General features: G+C 36.6%; 1 protein-coding gene across 9 annotated transcripts in view; it reads left to right on the top strand.

The window, feature by feature from the left end:
- The window catches only part of PCNX1 (pecanex 1), a 94,361-nt gene that overhangs the window by 18,259 nt on the left and 49,229 nt on the right, over positions 1 to 26,873 (top strand). For 4 of the 9 annotated variants that reach the window (XM_052782305.1, XM_052782303.1, XM_052782306.1 and 1 more), the window contains 4 exons: positions 648 to 737; positions 2,401 to 4,101; positions 15,835 to 15,967; positions 20,656 to 20,840. In XM_052782305.1, coding sequence (XP_052638265.1) covers positions 648 to 737; positions 2,401 to 4,101; positions 15,835 to 15,967; positions 20,656 to 20,840 — 2,109 coding nt within the window. The remainder of the gene's footprint in view (positions 1 to 647; positions 738 to 2,400; positions 4,102 to 15,834; positions 15,968 to 20,655; positions 20,841 to 26,873) is intronic. The other 5 variants (XM_052782308.1, XM_052782307.1, XM_052782310.1 and 2 more) reach the window with 3 other exon arrangements.

Below are 26,873 nucleotides of genomic sequence, written 5' to 3'. Positions count from 1 at the left end.
GTTGGTTTGAGTGGACTTTTCCTTACTATTTTGAGTTCTGTGCAACCAATCACTCTTCTGGTATTGTATTTCGATGACTTGATTATTTCTAGTTGCTTGGCATCTAGCAAAGGTATTGTCCAGGGTAGCCCTTGTGAACTCCTCTGAGATGAAAGGATAAATGATTTGTAATATGTGAAGTTGATATCTTGTAAATTTATTAAGCCGATAATAAGACAAAAGAAAATAAGATGTGAATTTTTGTCACTTTCCTGATTTTTCTTACCTTTTTTCTTTACAAGTATTTTGTTACGATCCACCCCTCATTTTTATTGGAAGCCATGCAAAAATGAATATTCAAATAGATATGTCTTTAAGAAAAAAAAATCTTTATTTCCATTGGGTTCTGTGTAAGATACTTTTCCAGTTCTTTATGGAAGATCTGTGTAGTTGAATGAAAATTCTTATATACAAAATAAAAGAAAGAGAATAGACAATACTTACCTCTAAAAGATGAGACAAATATTGTGTTACTTGTAATTATTATTTACCTTCAAATGAAGAAATAAAAGCAACAGTCATTCATGACAGGTGAGAAATCTGCAGCGTATGTAGATGTATGTGTTAATACTTTGAGCACTAGTACTCTTCTTTCTTAAAATTCACAGGAGATACTGACACTGCCAAGACTTCTGATGATATCAGTTTAAGTCTTGGCCAGAGTTCTAGCCTGTGTAAAGAAGGGAGTGAAGAACAAGGTAAAATTTCTTCTTCTGCATTTTAAACATGGTATTTTGTTACCAAAGACCCTTTGCTTAATGTGCTAAATAAATTCATGCAATTTATTGATAGACTCTAAGAAAGGATATCTTGAAGCTCTCTGTTTCTGTTCTTAATTACTCTGAGTTCCTGGGATGCATAGCTTGAATACTTTTAACTTTATTCTTCGGCTGTGTGCTGTGTGTTTCTTGTTCTGGCATCTTCCAGCAGGTAATAAATATTTACTGTCTCCTTACTGCTGAAAGATAGCTAGCTTACATGTCTCTAGATGATCTCTGTCATACTGAAAGTGGCCTGGGATTCATGGACTTTGTTGTAGACTAATTTGCTTTGCTTTCCAATACAGCCAAATGATTTTTTTTTTTCCAAAACCAGGTGTGTTTTTCTGTAAAGTAAATAATCCTGTCCAGAGTTCTGTGTTTCTGGAGCTGTAGGCTGCTTCTAACATGCAAGCTGTCAGAGTTTTGTAACTGTTTTTTTCCTAGTATGTAAGGAAACTGCTAGCTTGTATTCTTCAGTTGTCCAATTTTGTTTCAGATCTCACTTTTCATTTAGCTTCATTGCTGAGAAAAAGTCTGCTCGGACTAAAACAGAGCATAAAACTGTAGGGAAATCTTTTGTTTGCTGATTTTAAATTACCTGGTGACTTAGCAGAAAATTAACTCTGGGAATACTATAGTTTGTTTTGGCCATTCTAATCAGACTGATGGGTTCCTTTCAATTGTTACTGTGTGATTCAGTGCAGAAAATCTTTAAAATAGAAGATTACAGGTGGCCATGCTGTTGTAATAGGCAGCAGGTTCTACTACTTTCAGCTGAGTAATGGAACTGTTTGTGAAGGCTAAGTTCAACACATGGGCAAATACACTCTACAAAACTTTAGTAATTGTAGTAACTTAACTTGGCCTCCAGATCTTCTATTTCTAGTGACAGTAACAAAAAGGAAAGTAGCCTGACTTTCAATACTACCTGCAGGTGGACACTTTTACAGGAGACTGCTTGTGATGGATAACAAACAATTGTTCTGATCAAAAGCTAACAGCAAATCCTTATGATTTGCTTTAACAGCACCAGTTTTAGAGATGTAAAACTCAGTAACTTTGTAGGGAGTTTCATTATGGTACCAACAGACCTCTGCCAGTGCCTGCATCCTTGCTAACTGTGAGCTTACTTGGTATCTGGTAGGAAAGGTGACTTTTGTTGGGTTTTTTGTGACTTCAATGTTAATGGGGTTTATTCTGTCTTCTTCAATAATTTTAAAGTTTGTGAAACAATTAGCTGCATGTAGGAAATAAAACAAAAGGTAGGGTGCCCTTTAATGATTAAGAAACTTTGGGATATATAAAAACGAAGTCTGACACTTGAGCAATAGAGGAGGTTGGGGACTTGTCAGAATCATGTTGTCTTTTTTTAATAAAAAAAGAAACCATCAACACCAGCTTAATCTTAGCAGCTAATAAAAGTCTGTCAGGTTTGCCCAGATGCTAGGAAATCTTTTAAATGGTAATGTGATGCATAGTACTTGCAAATGGATTTGTTGGTTTATTTACTTTATCTGATATAAACAAGCAGTTGTAAAGCAGATTGTATAATGTACTTGAACATTCTACATTAATATTTTTTAAATATGTACTTAAACAGATTTGGCAACTGATCGGAAGCTTTTTCGTCTGGTGTCGAATGACTCGTTTGTCTCCATCCAACCTTCATTATCCTCTGGACAGGATTTGCCAAGAGACAACAGTGACAAAGTGTGCCTCTCGAACAACCAGCTTGTGGACCAGTCTAAAACAAGTGCATGTGACACAGAAGTAGCTTCACTTGTAACTCTGCATTCTCACTCCTATAGGAAGGATCATAGACCACGAGGTGTACCAAGGACTTCTAGCTCTGCTGTCGCTTTTCCAGATGCTTCACTAAATGACTTCCCTCTCTACCAGCAAAAACGAGGACTAGATCCTGTCAGTGAGTTAGAAGCTTCCAAGCCCCCTTCTGGATCCAGAGAGTCCTTGGCTGAGAACTCTTGCATTTCAGGAGTTTTTCAATTAGATGACATTCTGAAAAGTAGCAGCCCTCAACCATTGGCTAAGAGTGGGAAGAGCAAATCCTTGAAAGCAGATAAAAGTGTGGACAGTCTGAGAAGCCTGAGTACTAGAAGCAGTGGTTCAACAGAAAGCTACTGCAGTGGAACTGATCGTGACACTAACAGTACTATCAGTAGCTATAAAAGTGAACATACTAGCTCAACGCATATAGAAAGTGTGTTGTCAGAGCATGAGGAGGAGTCTCCTAGAGAAGAGAAAAAGGATGCTAAGAAAAAGGACTGTGGTGTCGACTCAGAGGATGACAGTAGTTCTACTACTGACAAAAGGACTAGTAGCGAAAGGACTGCTGTGGAAGTGAGCACTAACAGTGGTGTTCAAGAGGTAAAGGGTTCTAATGCATCTGATGAGATGCACAGTCAGAAAGGTCTTGGTGCCTCTGCTTCAGAAGAGGCCAATAAGAACCCACATGCCAATGAATTGACTACGCAAGCTGACAGGCCACCTGGGAAGGCTGCTGAACAAAGAGATGAGCAGAGTGAGAAACTAGCTGTGTTAGTAGATTCAAGAGCTTCTAAAGAAATGAGTGGAAAACAAAAAGAAGGAGATGTTCGACCAAAATCTTCTAGTTTAATACATCGAACAGCCTCTACCCACAAGTCCAGCCGGAGAAGGACAGGAAAAAAGCGGGCTAGTAGTTTTGATTCAAGTCGGCACAGGGAATATGTTTCCTTCCGAGGTGTATCTGGTACTAAACCTCACAGTGCTGTGTTCTGTCACGATGAGGACTCCAGTGATCAAAGTGACTTGAGCAGGACATCAAGTATGCAGTCAGCTCATCAGTTCAGCAGTGATAGCTCTTCCAGCACCACCTCCCATTCATGCCAGTCTCCTGAGGGAAAGTACAGTGCTCTAAAGACCAAATATGTTTCTAAAGAACGTGGGGGCACAGACCCTGAAAATGCTCACAAAACCCATGTAGGCTCTGAAGGAATTAGCAAAAAACGATCTACACGTCGGACTTCTAGCACAAACAGTGCCAAGAATCGTGCTAGAGTATTAAGCCTGGACAGTGGTACTGTAGCTTGTTTAAATGACCCAAATAGTTTAATGGCACCAGGTAACATAAAACAGTTAACCACTTCAAAATCTGATTTGGAAGCCAAAGAAGGAGAGGTGCTAGATGAGCTATCTCTGTTGGGAAGGGCTTCACACTTAGAGTCAGTCACTCGTTCTAGGAATAGCTTACCAAGCCAGGCTACGTTTCCTGAAGGGGAAGAGCAAGAATCAGCAAGTGGAGGTAAGTAAATGACCTACCAGAAGTACCTTGCCATATTTTGTTAATGAGTCTGGTACCTGTGAGTTAAGTTACAACTACACTTAAGTGTCTTCCTGTTTCTTCATTCTTGCCTAGTAAACCTGACAAAGTGTTTCCTTCATAATCTCTTGGAAGAGCTACACAAATGGGAGTTGAATTCAAACAAATGTTATGAAATCTATAAGTAGAGGTGTTACGGGTTTGTAACTGGTAGTCTTTGTTAACCAAAGCTGTATCTTAAAATTATTATTTGTGATCACATCAGACCTGCTCCATTGTATTACTCAGACTTCAAATTATGTGTACTATTTTAAAAGTTAACAATAAAAGAGAGACTATTTTTGTTTGAAAGATTGTGCAGTTTAGAAGATTGCGAACATGGAAGTGATTGTTTGAAGTTACTGCTGCCTCTTAGATGATCTCTCTGGCATGGCTTGAGGTGGTACTAAAAAAAAAACAACCCACCCCCAAACTCTTACCATGCTGCCTTCAATTGTGCATTCTTAAGGTGGTCTAGTTACTAAGCTGAATTTGCCTAGGGATTTGATTTTGCTTAGCCTTGCCATTGTTGGCTAGACAGTGTTGTTTACTTTGGGGTTGGGTTTTTTTGTCCTCATTATGAGAACACAATAACCCTCCTGTGCTGGAGAGAGGAATGTAATTTCCTCTTACTTTCTATAAGTATTCCTTTTGCTTGGAGTAATGTGAGTACTAAGCTTACCTGTAGTAGGTGGTATTAATATAGATTAATAGGGGCATTTTAAAAAATTTTTGAGCTCTTAATAGTTTTTTGTTTATCACTTGTTACGACGTTTCAGTCTCTCTTCTTGGTTAACCATATGGACTGCCTTAACTGGAAGGCTTTTTGTGTTGTGGAAGACAAGTGGGTTTAAAATATGTTTTCAGAGCAGTATGTGATTGCCAATTACCTCAGTCTGACTTTTGGGATTGTTTGAGGGTAATACCTACCAGATAATCTGGATCTTGTTAGCTAAGCGCACAAATGCTTCATACAATTGTATTTTAGATCAAGACATAGATATTTTTAAGAAACTGTAGCAAATTTACTGTGCTTATTTAGACTGCCTAAACAAAGTAGTGATTCTTCCATCTTAAAAGGAGAGACTTCCAGCTCACAGTAACATGAGAGATGACCAATAGTCCTTTTGGGTTTTTTTTTTTTTTCCTTTCCCCTGACACTAGAACAAACTCTAAAAATTAGTACAATTAATTTGGGGGGGGGGAAAGTGTGCTACACTGAAGTTCAGCTGTTTATTGATTACTGATCAAATTTGCCTGGCTTACAATTAGTTCAGACCTATTTAGATGCCTTCACTTTAAAAAAAAAAAAAAAAAACAAAAACAAACAAAAAACACCCCCCCTGCCCAAACCCCAAAACCCCCAAAACCTGCATATATTGGTACTTTCTGTATTTCTGTTATTCCTAGCAACAGAGTTCTGCAGTAGCTTTAATGAAAGAGTCCAGGTTGCTCTTTTAGTACTAACTCCGCAAGCTAAACACTTAACACATTCTTATTATGCCTTGCTGAAGTGGCATCTCTTCTTTGTCTACTGAGAGTAATTTGACTAATAAAAGGTCTGCTTTATGTATTTACTGTTTTGACTCTATGCTCTCTTTAGCACAAGTTTTAATTTCATTTTGGTTTGTGTTATCACGGCTTAAAACTGTTAAGGTTCTCTCCTTATATGCAAAGGAGGATTAATATACCTTACCTTACAGAACATGTCAGACTTTATGCACTCACCAGTAATCCATAATCTGAAAGAATCAGTGCATGACTGATACTGTATACTGCCAAATTTTTTTTTTCTTTTGGAGTGAAATGGTGGGGAAGACCAACCCTAACACATTTAAAAGCAGTCTTAAAGACACAAATCTGTAGCAGCTTAAGCAGGGAAGTCTTGCTGTCATTCTTGACATACTATTCTCTTCAGTTTCCCCTTTTAAACTTTGTTTTGATAATGGTCATTTTGAAGTTGTTAGTATTTTTAATAAATGGCAAGCACCCAAGTATTACTTGCCTGTGGGTTTCAGGCTGACTTTAAGAAGCAATCTGGGTTCAGGTTCTCCAGATTTGATGACATCATATGATTAATAACACTTGCTGTATCTTATGTTTCTTATTACCAGCAGAATAGGAAGTATTTCCTTTATGATTGTAAGAAATTAATGTCATTCTGCTTTTTGGAAAGCAGAACAAAAATATCACTTTTCTTTAGTATTACTTAAATATTTATGCAGTCATGTGTGGCATCAAGTCAGTAATTATTCTGAATTTATGTGTTCATGATCAATCTGAATAATTCCTTCATGTTGTCCTTCATTTCTACTGGTTCTTCTTTTGTGTGTGTTTTGTTGTTTTGTTTTGTTTTTTTTCCCCCAAATTTATAGCTTATATTGCAAGTTTTGTAACAGCTGTGTCTAATTGTGGCTTTCTTCTTTGGGCTTACCTGTGACTAACAGTAATTGGAGAAAACATTTTAACTTTTTAGAATCTAGGTTGCTTTATATTCAGTATTTCCCACTATTGAGTTGTCTTCACCTTTTGGGAGTGTTTTTAAAGACATACATACATGTGTAGTACACATATGATGTATATTTATATGTGTATAGAAATTATTTGAGAAAATTAAGAAGTTATTTTATTTACATGTAGCAGATCAATTACAGAATAAGCTTGGTTCAGATTTTCATAAGATCCGAGGATATTGGTTGGATGGGACTTTTAGAGGTTGTCTGGTCCAACCTCCTGCTGAAAGGATTATTTTATAATTTTATATAACTATTTTTTAATTTCTGTGATTGCTTGTAACTTTCTGCAACAAATAATTAACAGATGGCAGGCTGGATAACCAAAAGACTGATATTAATACCACTGCCTCTTTTTCAGTCAGCAGCTTTCAGTTCCTATTTTTCAAATATGACTTAAATCAGTAATTATAACTTCATTTTATCTTCAAGTCTTTGGGGAGTAAACCAAAAAGTACTTTCTTACTTATGTAACTGCTAGAATGTGTTCCGTAAAGGATATGGCCTTTAGTAATCTTGTACTAAGCAGGATGCTATACAAACTTGGGAGGTATGTTACTTCAGCAGATACAACTTAGCAGTTTCGTTTCTATCTTATTGTGCCAGGAAGTGGTGAATGACTCACTTTTTACAAGGTAACTAGTACATTTAAATAGAAATTGCAGTTCATTAAAATGCAGACAAACAGCATTTGAAAATTCTGTAATTAAATACATGTGGTGGATGTATAACAAAAAAAAAATGGAAGATGTCTTACAATAGTTGTTATCCCTGTTTAACTACTCAGCCTCTAAAAGTAGCTAGTGAATTGATGGGTTATGGGTTAAATGAAGTTGTTTAGATGTCTAAAAGTTTGCCTAGATGTCCAGTGATATTTTGGAAGTACTACCTTGATAGTCTCCTATGCCTGGTTTCTGTCAGATATGTCCTATTTCCGGATTGCTGTTTGTAATGATTTAAAGAACCAACATAATGCTGTATATGACATAGTGATGTTTTGTAAAACTTCAGCTGACCTGAAAAGTCAAGTGTTCTCCCCCAGTTCTATGTTAACTGTAAAAGATGCACGCTTTAAGTTGCTACTCTCTTTTACAGCTTGCTGTAATTTAAGATTTATTTACTTTAAGTTCTTGAGTTACATACCCTTTTGTAAATAAAACTGCATGTAATGTAATGCATTTTTCCTTCTGTGCATTGCATAGCGATATTGAAGTAACAGCTCATACTATTCTTCTGTGTTTTGTGGTCTGCAGTACATCTCTACAGGCAGGCAAAATAGGGTTTTGTGAGCTTGACTAGAATATTGCATTTCATATGGTGTATGGAAACCTGTTCATCTTCTTAGTCTGCATGTATTTGTACATATATGCTTAGCATATCTGCCTGTAATCATTAGACAGTATCCTCTACAAAGTTAAAAGTACAATTCAGTTCTCTGCTATGCAGCCACGGTATATCACTCTTTTCCTACTATGCTTATGTTGCATATGGTCTACAGTCATTACTTATTTTGCCTGTGTTGTAGAGCTGTTCCATGCTTCTGATGGCTTTAGTTTCATATGTTTTCTGCAGGTGGAATTAATACAGTAACAGAAGATGGGGCTTCTGGTCTGTTTTCTGGGAGTCTATCAGTTCACATTCAAATTCCTAAACCAAACAGTTTTGCATGAGAAATCAAACTCTGAAAGAGTTTGGAAATGGTAGAAACTGAAAAATGTGTAAGTTACACACAACCAGATTACAGTATGTTGGCTATCTCTATGTGTTCAGCAGGACCCCTCCTGTAACTGGATCAGATTAAGCAGATTAGCCAGTAGTAGAAAGGGCTCTCTTCCATATGAGGTTCTTTATTGGAACCAAAAGACTGTATTCCATTACTTGATTTTTAGATGTCAACTAGCAGTGTCATAATGTACACAGCATTTGGTTCAAGCATGACATAGAAATTTTAATGTTAGCTCTTCCCAATATCTGGCTTTGAAAGCATAATGTTATGTCGCAGCTTTTGTGTGTAAAGGTTGAGTTTTACCGAATTACCTCTAGACTTTGGATATCTTGTCATCTCAGTAGAGGCGAGATTGTTGCCATTCAACACTTAAAGATGTCAACAGCATTGGGAGTGATGCGTGAGGCTGAAATGGAATTCTGCAGTTTTGGAACTTAACAATGAAATAACACTTGGAATGAATCTTGCATCTACTAATTGTTAATCACTACCTACTAATGCAAAATGCAGTTTTAGTACATTGTGTGGGGATTCTGTCCTGCCTGTTTTGTCCCATTTCTGGTATTTATGGATAATACAGGGGCTTTCATTAGATGACTTATGACCAAGATAACTACCATCTTCCTGATACTTTGTGGTTCCATAAAGGTGGTGATGGGGAACAAACAAACAAACAAAACCCTCAGGTTTTGTCCAGCTCGCAGCAGTGGCTGTTGAGAGCCAGGAATGTGTGTAATTGCTTGGCAAAAGCTCTCTGAGTACTACTGGTAAGAGACTTCCTGTTAACTTGGTGGAAACATGCTCCTTTAGTGTGTCATCTACAGAGTAGTAGACATTCTACCTGAAGTTCTGCAGGGCTGTGTAAGGGAAATTCAGTATACTTGATGAGAAATGCATGCCACAGCATTACAGCATATACCAACAGTTAAAAATGAAGTAAAATACACTTCATAAAACTTTTTGTTTGTTTGTTTCCCTGGGAATATTATTTATAAAATCTGACCCTGGTTAAATTCTCTCAAGCCTCCCAAATAAACCAGAAGTAGTAGTTCTTTTTAAATACTTTGCATTGCTGTGGAAGTGAGTTATTTAGTGTCTTAGATTGTTAGTGTTTGTGCAACTACTTCTCGCAGTAATTTTTACTTAATTTGGAAAGAATGGTTCAATTTTGTTGACAAGTAGCATGTGTTGTTCATAAATTTGCCAAGTATTCATCTCAAACAGGAGTTAAATAAGAATTTTTGGTACTTGGTATAAAATGAAGCTGCATCTACTAACTTAAGTTTATAAGCCACTCTTTTCATGCCCCTTTGTAGATGTACCTGGATCTATTGTTATGCATACAGCTGAGAGAGCTCTCTGAACTGTAATGGAAGTGCTCACATTGCTGCCAAATGTAGCTATGAGATGTAATTCCAGGATATATTGAGGTTGGCTACTAATTAACATTTGGTGTTATAGTTAATAGAAGCCCATTCAAAGCAAACATGACTTTCTATATATGACATACTAACATAGAATACCACTTATGCTGGAAATGCTGTGTGTTCTAAAGATGTAAAGCATCTTTTCCTTAAGGTGAATAAATCCAAATACAAAATCAGAATTAAGTTTCATGAAGATTAATGTAGGTTATGAACATTTGTCTGCTTCATGAACATAATACTAGCTTTTGATACCCAAATCCCTGGCTATAGGGACTATATTGGGTAGGGGATCAGATTAGGTCATAGCTTTAGCTCTTTGACCCCAAGTCCATCAACATTATATTCAAGAAGTCTGTGTGAGTAATGTTTTTAAAATGGAATAATTCCAGTGGGAAGTACAGTGAGGTAGAACAACTCAGAGTCCTAGTTTTATCTTTGGCATTAGTATAGAAATTTGTCTATTAAGTTGGTCTGTAAAATTGTTTGGTTCAGAATGCAAAACAGATGGTTTCATTGTCCTGGTTATTCCCTGCTTGACAGTGTTTTGCTTTTCAGATTGTTGTAGTGACTGGTTTGATGTAATTGTAAATATTCCTCTGGCCTCATCTCAAACTTGTTTTTTCATACATTCAACCACAACACTGAAGTCTTGGGCTTTACTTCCCTCGTTTCTCTTTCAGGTTTGGTTTTTGGGTTTGTTGGGGTTTTTTTGTGGTGGTTTTTTTTTTTGTGACAAGCTTTCCTTCCTAAATTGTGTGTTTTTTTCCTCTGCCCTATTTTCTAGCAAAAGTTTATATCTTAAGAGATGTCCCTCTGTTCTTCATTGTTTCTCTTTTGCTGCCCATGTGTCCATTCTTCAGAAATTGTCATTGGTGTGTTTTTCATTAAAGGTCCACAGTAAATTACAATACTATAAGCCAATACTTATTTTTTCATCACAGAAGTATAAGAAATCCCTGCAATTGTAGGTCTTATAATGGTGCATAATCCATGGGGATTAATAACTGTATATTGAAGATATGGACTGAACAGACTCCTTTCTACTTGGGTATCTTACAAGTATGGTTTTTAAAATAGTGTTAGGGCATATGAGAATAAACTATGAATGTCTCAACTGTGAGGAGAGTGGTGGTGTTAACCCATAAATGCATGTGGGAAGTATGGTTTTTCTCATGTTTTGAACACAAATGAGATATAGATGCTCGATGTAGAAGAGGAAAATTTCAGCTATTTGGTTTGGCAAAGTATGTTCAGTGTTAGAAGACAGATTTCATTGCTTATCTGAATGCATGAGTCATAAACTATTCATATCAGCTCTCACTAAGAATTTGTAGGGTTGGTCATTACAACTGGTTGAAAATAGTTAGATCACAGTTTCCCACTTGATAGGGAGAGAAACGGCATGTCCAAGCATCACTCAGGTTCCGTGCACATGTTTAACCATGCTTAACCTGACTCATGTTCAAAACCATCTAGGCTTTTTTTTTTTCTTTCCTGGGAAGAGTGAGGGACACTGTTTCCATTGTGTGTGGGGTTTTTTTGTTTTCTTTCCAGTCAGACTGAAGTTTGCAATTCTATTCTGAGAACTCTGTGGTACCCACATGGGTACTTTACCTCTGTATTACCTCAATACAATATCTTTGCAGGAATCTTCTTGCTTGGGAAGAATTTATCTATTTTGGAATTCATCTGAGGCACTGGGTTCGGCTTTTTTGCCTAGCAAAAATGAAATGGGACTTGTTGATGCAATAAAATTTGGAAATTCTTTTTCAGTTTTCATCTTGTAAGTTTTGGTTAGAAGCAGTTGTACATACATGCAGGGTGATGTAAAAGCTTTGGCTTGTATGTGTAAATGTTCATGTTAGAAAATATTTTCATTTTGTTTCTTAAAGCTAGTTGTATTGTACAACAAATGTGTAGCTGTAGTGTAAAACTCTTGAGTCTTCAGTTCTGTTTAAAACTTTGAGGAACTACAGAGGTTTACATCAAAAACACTTATGTAGTATAGAAAGAGAAATTTTGGAAGGGCATAACCTGCAGTCAGGATAGTTCAACCTATGTTCAGATATTCCCAGCTATTTGGCAAAGGGATGTGAATTATTTGTTATTATAGAATTTTCTCTACAATAAATTTTAGTCCTTTAATTGGCAAGGTATCATTCTAAATGTGTGATGACAAAATGATATCCTCATGACTTTCTAAGTGTGTAACTGCTAATTTGGCTTTTTTCCATTCAGAAGTGTAATGAAAGAAAAAAAAGATGAATTTTAATAAATACATGTTCATATGTACAGTAGCATTAACTAATACAAAAGTCAAATTATTTTGTCTTTGAAATTAGGTGTATTATAGCTGGGAATAGGTGTGGGAGGGTTAAGTTTGCTACAAAGTTGTCATTATGTCTCTACCTCTTAGTGTTACTGATCTCTGGGATGTAGGTTTATCTTTAACTGGTGCACTTGAATTTCAAACCTGACTTTTCTGTTCTTGAGAACAGATAATGTTGGGGGCTCAAATTCATACAACATCATGCAGAAGAAATGTATACTTAAATTTCTTGACACTAATGAAGTGTAGTGTTTCAACATAAAAATCTAGAATAAAACAGAAAAACAGAACAGACTTTTAACAACAAACATTCTAGTCTTCCTTTACTGATTTACTTAAAGTAAGCAGGAGCTGTAAAGTGTAACCTATGTTATCTCTCCCTATTAGATCCAGATTTTGTACATGAGTTTAGATGTTGGATCTTACCTTTCTGGAGTCTAGAGTAAGTGGTTGTAAGTAGCAGCATCGGAGAAGTGCGAGTGACGGTCTAAAGATGTATTTAAAAAAAAAAACAACCCACGAACTGGGGAAATGTCCTATGGGGATATTTTTTGCTTAGCTTTGGTTTAAAACATCAAAACATTATGTTACTTTGTAAATACTTCAGGAAGCTTATTTATGTTAAAACAAAGCTATTTCTGTCATGATTAAACTGCTCTCAGAGCATGATAGAGGATAATTTAGGAGCTTTATCTTACATCCTACTGGTGAACTCACGAGCAGCTGTACTGCTTCTCATTAAAGAGAAGTAGAAACACAAATAACATGTATTAATATAAGTAGCTTTCCATACTGGTATATATTTTTTTAATCCTGTGTGTTCTGTAAAATGAGGGTTTTGTTAAACCCCCCCCCCCCCACACACAAAAAAACCCAAACAAAAAACCCAAAACAACTAACCAAAGCCAAACTTTGCTCAGTTTGGCTTTCCATACTTCAAACTGTAATCCTTTTTTTTTTTTCTTAGTCATGGTTTCAACATGTCGCTTCTTGAGATGTTGCATAGTGTTAGCAGACTTGGAGCTTGTTGGGCTGAAAAGCTGTGCAGTCTTTTCAAAAGAATGAATAGACCTGCTTAGTGATTCTGAATGTCACCACCTACATTAAGGAGGAGTGTATATAGAAGATGTACATTGCAGAAAAGTTTCAAGATAAATCAAAAATCCCTTGGTAGCTTAGGTAGAAAGCTACACTAAAATCTACTTTGATTTTTTTAAAGGTTAAAGTGAAATAATAAGAAGTTAGCAAATGCCAGAACTATTTCCCTGTGCAGCTTTGAATGTAATCTCCAAGTACATACAAATTTTGATTTTTAATTTTTTAATTTTCAACCGAGGTTATATTTTTCTATTTTTATCACAGGACACTGCCTCAGTCAGTATTTGAGGTAGACTTGCTTTTACTGGTAAATTGGAGCTGTGTAGGAAGGACCTCTAGTGTTTCCATAATCTGGGCTTCACTTATTGCAGAAGGTGATGTTTACTGAATAAAGGATATGAAAAGAAAACCAGATGTTGTCAGTGTTTAAGTATGCTGCCTTGAAGAATTGCACTTGAATGCTGCTTTTGCTAAGTAGTTGCAAATGGTAATTAAGATGTAATGAATGCTGATGTTTACCATCTTAATGGTAATTAAGATGTTTACATTTCAGTTAAGACTAGTCACTGTTTGTTATTTCATGGTGCTTAACTATGGCCTGATTATCAGAAATGTGTGGAATTGCTTTTGCATCTAAAGTCAGTGGAAGCTGAGTTGTGAATATGAGTTTTTATATGCTGATGTATACACTGGAAAAATTGAGATTTACAATTTGGCACCCAAAATTAGTGGGCAGTTTTGATCTCGTGTGTGTTAACTTAATTCACCAGAGAAGTCAGGATTTATACTATCTTTAGCATGTTTTACTTTCCCAGTACTTCAAGTATGAGAGCTATAAAGAAATCCTTGAAGGAATTAGGCTGTGTATTAAAAGCAAAGCATAAAGCTGTATGTTAAACCACAAGAGAAATGTACTGAATTCTTGAAGTACACTGAAAAGGAAGTATCATCTATTCATGCTTAGAATAACAAAAACAGTTGTGGAGGAGTGAGGAGAAAGTAAGCAATCCCACAGGTTTCCTGAAAATATAGGAAAGGACTGAATTAAGGATGTCCTTCACTTCTGACATTTTGGTAATGAAATGCTTATAAATGTAATGTTGGTCTTAAAGTATATCTCTTCATGTAGCTTTGCTTTTAAAGCAAACTACAGGTTGAAGTTTCGTATACAGTATTCACTTGATAACCTGTGGTTCATGGGTGGAATTAGACTCTTGTTCCATGCAGTCTTTATTGCTTGAGCAATGGCAGTAATACACAGCAGCAGTAGTAGGTTGCTGTAGGTTGCTATTCCCTGTAGACCAGCATTAGTATCTTTGCTGGTAAGTTTTGAAAGCTTAATGACAGGAATGTTGTAACTTGAAATGCACTTAAGTGAACGTGGGCTACTCTGCCTGTGATCTTTCTGCCATAAAGTATTGTTCCCTTAGTGGTTTTTTTCTTGTTTTGTTTTGTGTTTTTTATTTTGGCTTGACATGACCCTTGGTTTTTTCACTCTAGTAACAGGCTTCTTGGCTACCAAGTTGTGACTTCCCATTCAAGATTGTGATTCTCCTCTTGCACTGACTTCATGTCAAATTTTTTGTGTTTTGTTTGTTGGGCCCTGTCCCCCCCCCCCCCCCGACTTGCCTGCCAAAACCCATTTTCTCTGTGACCCATTCATTTGAGCTCTCTAGTGCTCTGCATTCAAATTGGTTAGTAGCTTCCTTGGTTCAGGAGGAAGGGTCTGAGACTGCAGACATACCTTTAAGCAGTCCAGATCCAAAGTTGTTCACACTGTGAAGCTTAGGGAGCACAGGTGGATTTTGGATGGTAATCTGTGGAAAAATCATAGACTCCTTTGAGTATATACAGGTTTTTACAGTGTTGCTTTATAAGTGGACCAAACCTTTTTTTTTGTTTGTTTGGGGTTTGGGTTTTTTTTTTGAGAGTTGAAATAACAAACACCAGTCCTTACAAAGAAGTAGTTATCTCACTTAGTCTCAATCCTCTGCTCTTCCAAATCATAGTGTAACTAGTCTAAAATGAGCAACATGTATTCCTTGGTGCTTATAAGGAAAAACAAAAAAGCAACTCTATTTTGTCCCCTTAGGAGGTATGATGAGGTTAACCTCAACCCTACCTGTTTGGCAGAAATAACAAAATTGAGAAGAGAATATTATAGTGAGGAGTGGCAGACAGCCTTTCTAGGTTGTCCTTTAGGCTTCTTTAATTATCTATTAAATGAGGTAAAGAGTCAGATCAGTTGTGTCTCTTCCTGCCCTCTGTAAATGGAAGGGATTTGGGATACCCAACTGTTTTTGCAAACTGGCTATTTGGATCTGGGGGTAAAAAAAAAAAAGTAAGCTGTATATTCAAGACACACACAGTCCACCTCCCAAACACCCAGATTTTTACTAATAATTGTGTGTTGTGATCCTGTCTTCAGGCATGTTATTTGAACAGTCAGTGAATAAGCTACTTCTGTTGTTGCAAGTCAAGTTCATTAACTTGGGGAGGGTCAGGGGGAAGAAAGGAGTCTTAAGTTACTGTGTACATAAATAGGATGGGTTCTTATTTGACCTAAAGTCTGTCTTGATGCAGCAGCACAAGCCAGCGAGGAGACTGTCACATTTCGTCGTGAACGCAGCACATTTAGGCGTCAGGCAGTACGACGCCGGCACAATGCAGGGAGTAACCCTACCCCTCCTACATTGCTCATCGGATCACCCCTCAGGTAGGGTATCTAAATGTTCCACCATATTTAGCATGCATGCAGCAGACCACTTCTCCCCACACCCACCAGTGTTGCCAGAAAAGCACTTTTTACTTCCTTCCCCACCATAACCTCCTTGAGCTGTCACTGCATGTCACTGTGGGCTTGTTGAATTGTGCATGTATATGTGGCACTATTTTCAAAATGATCAGGATAGCCAGTCTCTAACATGTTATAGCTGATTTCAGATTGATAACAAAATGAACTAATGCTAACAAACTTAGGTTCAGTGTTTTTTATCAAAAAATTCAGAAACTTTTACTTTCAAGCAAGGAGAAAAACCCAGGAAAATATTATTCACCACTCCTCATTTTGGTTTTCTTTCCTTTAAGTAAGCAAGCATTAGGGACTACTACTGTAATCGCTTCTCACATCTGTAGATGGTGAGAGAGAGAAGCATTAAAACAAAATGGCAGAACATTATAAAGAGCTAAATTAGACTTGGAACCTCTACACGTACAAAATGCAGGTAAACGATTGTATGAACATCCTGCAGCTTTTTACAGCAAAAGAGAAATAATGAAGTAATAGCAATGCCTTTGTTATAAAATGCACAGTATTGCTTAGTATTAAATCTAATTGTGTGGCACTTTGCATGCCTTGGCAATGTTTAAAATGTACTGTTACCTGTATCCCAGGAGTTCCCAACCTTCACTGGCCCATTTGTTAACAATACTGAACCTAGTGATATGTTACATACAGCAATTCTGTTTGGTCTGTCAGCTTGAACAGTAGAAGCAGCAAGCACAATAAGTTTTTAAACTTGCTTTTAAAATGTTTCAATCCCATGGTTGCCTATGGTATTGGAGAATCTGGTGAGCAGAACATTGCCTCTAGAGGAAGGAACACTCCCCCATATACATCAAAGTAATTCTTTCTCCAGTTATATGATAAATATGCAGGAATAATTATGTATGTTGTGTATTCTTAATGATCTTCCTTCATATGCTCAGCTATCTTTTAATAATAGGAGCAGTCTGCTTTTGTGTTTCAGGAATACTTGTGTAATTGTTTTAACTGGAAAAAAACTATAGAAACTGAGCAAATAAAAAGAAAATACTTTACAGTAGAGGATGGGGAGGAATTGTGCCATCTTTGTGGTACTACTGAAATAATCAAGGGCTAAGTTTGTAAATTTTCCTCAGGTAGGGGGATTTTAAGAGTGGTACCTAATATCTAACAGTTGAAGCATTGACTTCTGGTATATCAAGGACTGAAACTAGTTAGATGTGGGTTTTGTGGCTAGTGCACTATGTAGCAGTAATCAGATAACTTCAATTATTTTTTTTTAAGTTTCTGGTCTTGCTGAACATAGCATGTTCATATTTAAGTTAGTGATTTATTTCATAGTGAGGGATGCTGAAACTTTGCATTCTCTTAGATCACTTTTGCTCTACTGCATTCATTTGCATCTGATTTTTTTCTCTTTTTTTTTTTTTTAAAAGGAGGATTTTATGGTTTTGTATATTGGTTCATAAGAGGCTGTGCAGACTAATCAGAGCTCCTTAACTGTGCATTAGCCAGAAAATAGGGAGTTTTCTTTCTCTCAGACCGGTATAAAGTAGGGCAAATAAAGGACTCCCTTAAACTGAGGCTGACAGCTCCCTCATTTTCATGTACTAGTGCAGTCATTAAGGTTCCCATGGCTTAAGCTGGACTTCAGTGAGAGATCATGAGAAAACTGAAGTTGGTGGAAGTAACTTTTTAATCAAACAAGGTGTTCAAGGGTGAAAAAGTGGATCAAATATTCTAGCCTTGTATTTCCTCTATGCATCTTCCAGTTACCTAAATTTGTTCCTTTTTAAATAAAAAACCAAACCCACAAAACTCTGTACTTTCTCTGACATAATGACACACCTTATCAGAAATACTTGTATTACAAACATATGCTCAGAATGGAACACTTAGTGAGGTTATTTTGCTGAAAGTATTGTTTGTGGTGCTAAATGACTGTCCCTTGGAGTGAAGTTAAATTGCCTTATTCCAAAGTGCTTTCAGATTTGTTTGACATAAATTCCATTTGAACTACCAACTGTGGAATGTATCTGAAAAATTGTATTTATTACTGTTCTGATTTCTAGATGAATAGTCTGAAAAAACTTTCCTTTATATGGGTAGCTTAATTTCATTGTAAATTCTGCATGTTGCTGGAAGAAGAAACCCTTAAAGATTTAAAAAAAAAAAATAAATTGTGTATAAGGAAGAAATGTGAAGAAGTACAGACTTTTTTTTTTTAAACCAGTTACCACCAGTATCTTTTCATAATATCACTGCAACTGTACTGACATTACTTGTATATGCTAGTGGTGAGCTGCCTTGGTATAGTTCCTGATACTGCTAATCCATATGACTTCAGATGTTAAACTTCTAACAGTATTAGATTTACTAATCTTTAGTTGCCCTGATGTTGCTTCTTTCTTATTCTTGCCAGCAAAACTTTAATCTCCTAATCTTCTAACTCTGGCATAAAATTGGATGCTGTGGGGATGTTCCCTTAGAACCTGTTGAGTTCAACCTGAATTTTTTTTTTCCTATCCATTATTGCAATTACTTTTCACTTCCTCTGTGGAATGTTTAGTAAAAGAGACAATGGCATTGTATATGTGTGTGTTTGGCAATGGTATACTCTTAAGTAAAACCTGGTCTAGTAAATTCTGCTGGTTTGATGCTAAATTAGACCCAAGAGTACTTTGGTAACTTCAAAACAAAACCCAAACCCCACCACGAAACAATCACCCACCCCTGCTTTTGTGCTGCCTAAGTGTCAACAGTGTTTTGGGCACTTTAAACATAAGTATGCATTGGCATCCTATGTAGTCAATGGTGTACACATGTGCGTCTGATATGAGAATGCAAGTGACTGTCTGAAGTAGAATTTTATTTTTGTAATTATTAATTAGCTAGAGAGTAAATGTATCTTTTGCATATCTGTGCAATCTGCTAATGTTGATGTTTTGGGGTTTTTTTTATTGTAACAGATATGAATAACCACTGAAAGGGCAACTTTGTATATACCTTTTGATACATAGCTACTATTTAAGGGAAAGCAGTATTGTTCAGCATTGTTTTGGTGTTGCTGATAATACTTAAGGGAGACAATGAAGGCTGGCATGTATGTGAGCTTCCTTAGGGCTTTTGTTGCCATGTAGCTCACTGAAAGCCTTGTGTACAGCAGCAAAACACTGAATTTAAAGTTTGGATTGAAATATATTAGAATACAATAAATAATGAGTTGCAATTTTTTACCTCATGAGCTGTGTGCATGCCTGCTTTATTTTGCATGAGCTTTTCTTAACACCTATTCTTATACTTATATCCGTATTTTGTTTTCCAGTGGTGGTCTAACAAAAGAACTGAAAAGTAGATGTTCTAGAAAATACTGTTAAAAGCAAGTACATCAGATATAACCCCTCAACTCTTAGTAAGATCATGCTTTTTCAGTTGCCTTACTTGCCAACTGTAGCATCACACAGTAAACAATGAAATGTTAAAAGCAACAGGTGATAAAGATTGTTTTTCAAAAGAGTGTTTAAGATATTTTCTGTAGTCTTTAAAATATAAATTCTTCTGTCTAAAAAAATTAATTTCTTAATTTCATCATGTCCCACAGCTAATGACTGACAGTAACTTCTTTAAATGCACAAAATGAAGGATAATAAAAACACTAATCTTGCAAAGTAGATGTGGTATACAAGTGTAAATGTCATGCATTCTGACACATTGCCATGTTTAATATTAAGCTATTAAAAAAAATATTGAACTTTGCAAGGCTATTTTAAAGCTGTATAACAATGAGAAGGCTGTGATGAGGAGAACTAACATTTTTCAAGCGTTGTGTACTCATATGGCTAGAAATTTACAAATTTCTCTGAAGCCCAAGTTGACTTTTAGAACCTGTTTTTTGGTGCAGGTATATGTCTGGGTATAGAAGAATTTTGTTGTGGTAGTAATACTGAGTAATAAAGTTTTTGCTGTACTGTCAAAATAACTTCAAAATAGACTTAAAACTTTTGCCAATTTGTAATTTGTTATAAGCATTCTTAATATGGTAAAAAAAATTCTGAATCCAAATGTTTAACTACAGTTATCTACCAGGTCTGTGGTAGCATATGGCTACTAACAAAGCTTAAAGACATTTTGTAGTTAGAGTGCAGATTAATAGCAAGAAAGGTAATGTTATTGTGACCAAAACCACCCCCCAGACGGTCAAGTAAACAGTTGATGGAGTCATACCTAAATGAGCAAGAAAAGGACCCTAACTATCATGAGAAGACTGGAATAGTGACTACTGTGTATAGGTGATAACCTCAGGTTAGTCTACAACTCGACTAACCACTGGTAATTTGCATTTGCACCCCCAAATTAAGACTTACAAGAATATGCTTGAGGGTGACTTGGGGAGATGTTAGAAAGCAATACTTCTCCTAAGAAGCAGAACAGGAACGGCATCTCTAGATTACTGATGTAACTAGTGTCCAAATATTCTGCTATGCAGACCTCGTCGGTTATCTTAGCGCTAGTAAGTGGCTTCTTAATGCTCTACTCTCTTTAAGTGTTCCTCTTGAAACTAAAAAGTCTTGTTTTGCTTCACTTCTAGCTATTTTTCTCTTCTTCCTGGTAATGTGTCCCCAATCCGTGTTTTCTCGTAGCCTTCAAGATGGTCAGCAAGGCCAGCAGCCCTCCTCCCAGGTCAGAGTGCAGTCCCGCCCCCCTTCCCAGGCAGCTGTGCTCGGCGCTAGCGCCTCCTTGCTGGTGAGAAATGGGAGTGTCCACTTAGAAGCATCACATGCCACTGCATCTGCTGTAGGCGGTAGCAGTTTGCACGATGAACTTGGTATGCAGGCCTTATGTAACCTTGGTGACATGGAAGTTTTAATACGGCAGATATATCGGTAATAATGCGGTGAAAATCAGCTAACCTTAGCTTTGTTTCTGAGTCTTGTAGGTGCGTTTCTTGGAATGCTGTATTGCGCGTAAATTCCTTGCCTTTCACAATCGCCTTTCCAGGCACTTTCTCTAACAAATGCATGATGGGAAATGCTCCAAGGATGCGTAGCTATGAGTAATGATGGTGCGAGAGCTTTCGTGACTTGAACTATGTAACGCGTGTAATGCCTAAGTTTTCTTGCGTTGTCACAGGTAGCTGAGCAGAGATTGAGACCAACTTTGGGGATCTTCTGGTTCCTGAGAAAAATATTTGTTATGGTCCCTAGGAATTCTTGATCTTACCTTTTTTAGATGAGTCTTGTTTAGCTACTGTTCAAAAAAGAAATCCTCATGTAAATGGGAGTGCTTTACTTCTCATGTACACCTTAATTTAGGAGGTTGAGATTGGAAGAAAATCTGAACTCTTATCTCAAATGCCATCATTTCATGGAGCCTTGTAGTGCTCGTTAGTTCTTCATGGTCCATTTTATGTAGTATTCTTAGCTATTTATGAACTTCTATGCAGCTAATAAGTGCTAGCGAGAAGGAAGTTAAGATGGCCATTGTAAGTGACTGATCTCCTGCGACACAGTAACGCAGGGGCACATGTGGAAAAATTCCTGACGGGGATCTTTGCAGCTATCTATACATGGCCTGAATTACTTATGACTTCAGCATTAATATGGAATTCTTCTTTAAATTATTAAAATGGGCATCTCTAGAACTGACAATTATTAATGACAGTATTTTGAGCAGCTGTCAGCTGTAATAACCTAAAAGTACAGCTTAGCTCAGAACAGTGACAAAACACTTGTTTTGGAACTTACTGTAACCCAGTACTAAAAGATAAGCGAGTTGTCATCTTACTCCACTAGTGGGGAAGACGTCAAGAGTTGCCAGGCTGTGGTACCACTCTAAATATGTATTTGGCTAACAAATTGCCATTCTTCTGCACCATCTAGCTGCAATATAAGGAAAAATTGAGTATAAGCAAACTGAAAACAACCCTGACATTCTCCAAGATGTTTTATAAAATTTAACTACAGATGTGGTAAATACACACAATCTACTTATCCAATATCTTTCATTTTGGATTCTGTGGTTCTACTAGTTTCTAGATGGAAAAATCAAGACTTCTATCTCAACACTTGTATGCGTCTCTGAAAGTTGTCACATGAAACTACAGATGTCTTTACTTAATTTGGACTCTTCTTGTTTGAAAAAATATTGGAATATAACTTTGAAATTCAGGGATACTGGTTATATCTCTCCAAGGTTAATGTTGAGATTTATTCTTAAAGCCACCATTATTGTATTTGAAGGATTTGGTTCATCTTACCCAAAATACAATGAAATTTTACAGAACTCAAGATTTAATACACAATCTAGGCAAGCCTGACTTTCTTAAGCACTTTGATTTCTACAACAACATAGTAACGTAAGTGAATCATTTAGAAATTCAACATTGCATTCAGGCTCCCTAAAAAGGCATATTCATTGCACTTGGTATGTATTGGAGTCTTCAGAAATTTATATAGCTAAATTCTTCTGAAATTTTGTCTGTACTGTGCTTGCAGTTACATGGGGCAGCACATTGCCTTTGGGAGGCACAAAACTTCCAGGATCTGCTCAGTTAAAAATCTAATGTATAATAGGGGTTTATTCCCAATTTGAAGCTCAGAGTGTCTGTTTAGAAACCTTCCATGAGTGAAAGCAGCTATTGTAGGCCAGATCTGTTTTTATTACTTTAGGAAAATCAAATTTTCTAGTTTGTGTAGCAGACTGTGTGACAGGTACTGTCTTCTGTTAGAGTAAAATGGTTGGCAAAATGGTGCAAGGTTTCACATGTGTGATTCCTTTATCAGGCCTGACAAGAAGGCAGAGTGTTTTTCCTTATAACTGGTACATGGTTTGCTTGGTTTTTTGTTTTGGGTTTTATTTTTTTTTTTATCCGCAGTCGGGGATGAAGTAACACTACTGCCCTGTTTCCCTTAAGTCTAAGGCTGTTGGTTTTGCTCTGTTGTCCCAAGATACATTACAGTGTACGATGACCCCCTTACTTTACTTTAGGTTGTATACGGTTTGGGGGTGCAAGAAGGTAGTAGTTTGTTTTTTCTTTAACTTTTATTCTGATGCTGATCAAAGCAACGCAGGTGATATGACCAATTCGTTGTCACTGTGGAAATCACTGTGACTGCCCAGGGCAGAAAAAATGTTGAAAATAGAGGCCAGGGATAAGACATGAAACAAAACCTGATTTACAGCAGCTGGAAATGTAAGTGACAAACATAGTAGATGGGGTTATATATCTCTGTACAATGCATATAAGAACTTCTTTTCTTACTGGAATTCTATTAGCATATTCCAGCTCTTCTGGAAGACAAACAGAGCATGTGTTAATTTACTTTAAAAGCCCCTACATTTAGGACTCCTGTTTTTGTGCACCAATGCAGTATCTGCTTCTACACTTTTGCCATTTATGTGTTGATGTCAAGCTGCAGCTCTTAACAAGACACAATTTTTATTTTTTTGTTTGCTTTAAAGATTCATGTCTGTCAACTTGATTCTGCTGGCTTATTTTACGAAGGATGAACCTTACTGTATTATGCCTAGCCTACATCCAGTCTGGTGACTATACAGTCATCTTTAACTAGGCATTGTCCTGAGAGTAAGGCAAGAGATGTTTTGAGGTATTATCTTTAGTCTTCCAGGTTTGAGGTAGATTTTTATCAATTATGTTGTTGTTTCATGAGGGGAGAGGGGGAAGGAAGCAGGATGGAAAGGAAACGTGGCAGACCCAAGTGCCATGATTATAGGCAGGATTAACATAATATGAATCCAGAAAGCAGCAAAACACATACTGTGACTTAAGTGAATGACAGTCTTTACAGCAGAGTGTGGTAGTACTGATGTCTCAAGAATCAGCTATTAGTGAGAATAAAAGGCATGTAGGTGATGGGTGAGATTTTTCAGTCCTTGCAGCACAGGCTGTAGGTGTTACAATTTGTGAAGTAGTTCGGAATCCATGTACTGAGTTGCTCGAACAGATGTCCAGTTTCTGAAACTGGGGTGAAATAACAGCCTCTTGTCCTCAGCTAGATGAATTTTTTTTTAATATTGCTTTTGCGATTAAGAAGAACTGGTCATCTGGAGCTTTACAATACAATTACAGTGCTATGTTGGACTTCTGGTTGTATCACTTAGATGCAAGCGATAACCTTTCAAGCGATATTTTAACTTATGAAGGCAGTTGGATGGTCTTGAAGATCAAAACTTTTCTTTAAAGATAAATGTATACAGATTACTTATTTGATTAGAAACAATTTAGAATCAGTTCCTCAATACCTTTTTATAATTAAGGAGATGTAATTTATTTGGGATGGATGGGGGAGTATTTTCTAAGGTACAGGTAGAAAATAAGTACTCACTTCCCATTGTTCCTATTGAAAATATCTCGTAGTCTGTGGAATTCTGCATAATAGGTCAGTTACTCTTTTGACAAACTTTATAGAAATAAAAAATGAACTGCTTTGAAGCGTTCTAACTGGAAACTTAGAAGTCTTCATACTGCGGTTGAAGGTAAAATTTTGACCTTTAGAAATGATAGCTCCTTGCCACACTACAGAGTATTCAAATTCTGATGGCTTTGGTTTTGCTGACTAGGATTCAAAAAATATTGTCACAAGTAGTAGATGAATATATCTTGATCTAAAGTCAAAAAGTGTTAGCAACATTCAGAACTAGTTTGAGATGTTTGAAACGAAGTAGTAGTTATTAGATGGGAAACGAAGTAGTAGTTATTAGATGGGAAACGAAGTAGTAGTTATTAGATGGGAAACGAAGTAGTAGTTATTAGATGGGAAACGAAGTAGTAGTTATTAGATGGGAAACGAAGTAGTAGTTATTAGATGGGAAACGAAGTAGTAGTTATTAGATGGGAAACGAAGTAGTAGTTATTAGATGGGAAACGAAGTAGTAGTTATTAGATGGGAAACGAAGTAGTAGTTATTAGATGGGAAACGAAGTAGTAGTTATTAGATGGGAAACGAAGTAGTAGTTATTAGATGGGAAACGAAGTAGTAGTTATTAGATGGGAAACGAAGTAGTAGTTATTAGATGGGAAACGAAGTAGTAATTAGATGGGAAACGAAGTAGTAGTTATTAGATGGGAAACGAAGTAGTAGTTATTAGATGGGAAACGAAGTAGTAGTTATTAGATGGGAAACGAAGTAGTAGTTATTAGATGGGAAACGAAGTAGTAGTTATTAGATGGGAAACGAAGTAGTAGTTATTAGATGGGAAACGAAGTAGTAGTTATTAGATGGGAAACGAAGTAGTAGTTATTAGATGGGAAACGAAGTAGTAGTTATTAGATGGGAAACGAAGTAGTAGTTATTAGATGGGAAACGAAGTAGTAGTTATTAGATGGGAAACGAAGTAGTAGTTATTAGATGGGAAACGAAGTAGTAGTTATTAGATGGGAAACGAAGTAGTAGTTATTAGATGGGAAACGAAGTAGTAGTTATTAGATGGGAAACGAAGTAGTAGTTATTAGATGGGAAACGAAGTAGTAGTTATTAGATGGGAAACGAAGTAGTAGTTATTAGATGGGAAACGAAGTAGTAGTTATTAGATGGGAAACGAAGTAGTAGTTATTAGATGGGAAACGAAGTAGTAGTTATTAGATGGGAAACGAAGTAGTAGTTATTAGATGGGAAACGAAGTAGTAGTTATTAGATGGGAAACGAAGTAGTAGTTATTAGATGGGAAACGAAGTAGTAGTTATTAGATGGGAAACGAAGTAGTAGTTATTAGATGGGAAACGAAGTAGTAGTTATTAGATGGGAAACGAAGTAGTAGTTATTAGATGGGAAACGAAGTAGTAGTTATTAGATGGGAAACGAAGTAGTAGTTATTAGATGGGAAACGAAGTAGTAGTTATTAGATGGGAAACGAAGTAGTAGTTATTAGATGGGAAACGAAGTAGTAGTTATTAGATGGGAAACGAAGTAGTAGTTATTAGATGGGAAACGAAGTAGTAGTTATTAGATGGGAAACGAAGTAGTAGTTATTAGATGGGAAACTGGGAAGTGTGCTGAAAATAACTTAGCTGAAGAAATGATCAGAGCACCATTTTACTTGGATCCTGAGCCACTTAAGTCTTCCAAGTTTCATCTGTGTAAGCTTATCAGCCTGTTGCTTTCATTGATTCCTGTAACTGTGGGAACACCAGCTTGTACACTGAACTGTTAAGTGGTTGTCTCTGGACTTGGTGATGAGATATTTTTGTCTTTTGAAACAAGTTTCCTTGTTTCAAAGGAAGTGCATTCATCTTTTCCTCTTTTCATGTCAGAATGAAGATGTATTTTGGGTTTGTGTGCCTAAGTATCAATGACTTGGTTTTGTTATTTTTGTAACCTGGTCCAAATAGAATATTGTTTGGGTGACTTTAATTTGCTAAGAACTCATAGCTCTCCCTTTGAGGGGTGGGGGAGAAGTTACAAGCATTTCTGTTTAGTGGACAAACATGCTATTGGGCTGTATTTCTTTATTTGTAAAATAAACTTCTGAGTCTGCCATTTGTTCACAACTTGATAAAACTACAGTCCTTAAAGAAAAAACTTTCTTAAGCTTCTTCAGTGTGATGCTATTAAAAATACTTCAGAGAATTCTGTGGGAGAGCTAGGAATGGGAGGGAGAGAAAATTACCAGGGTAACTAAAAATGTGAGGTATATCCATATATATTGAATCTTGGGAGCATTGGGATCCTTCATTAGAGTTTGAGTGTGCTGTGTGGAAGCTGTTATCTTGCACAGTTTAAAAAGTATTTAATTGATGGGACTTTGGAGCTCAGCTGTAGAATCTCCAGCCACACCTTAGGGTTTGCATCCTGCACAGCACTGAATAGTCCTGTCATCTTTTCTATTTTGGATGAGTTGA

This window comes from Harpia harpyja, chromosome 3 (genome assembly GCF_026419915.1).
Source record: "Harpia harpyja isolate bHarHar1 chromosome 3, bHarHar1 primary haplotype, whole genome shotgun sequence".
In the NCBI taxonomy this organism is placed as follows: domain Eukaryota; kingdom Metazoa; phylum Chordata; class Aves; order Accipitriformes; family Accipitridae; genus Harpia; species Harpia harpyja.
Note: the sequence above shows the minus strand (reverse complement) of the source record. Positions and strands in the feature narration are given on the sequence as shown.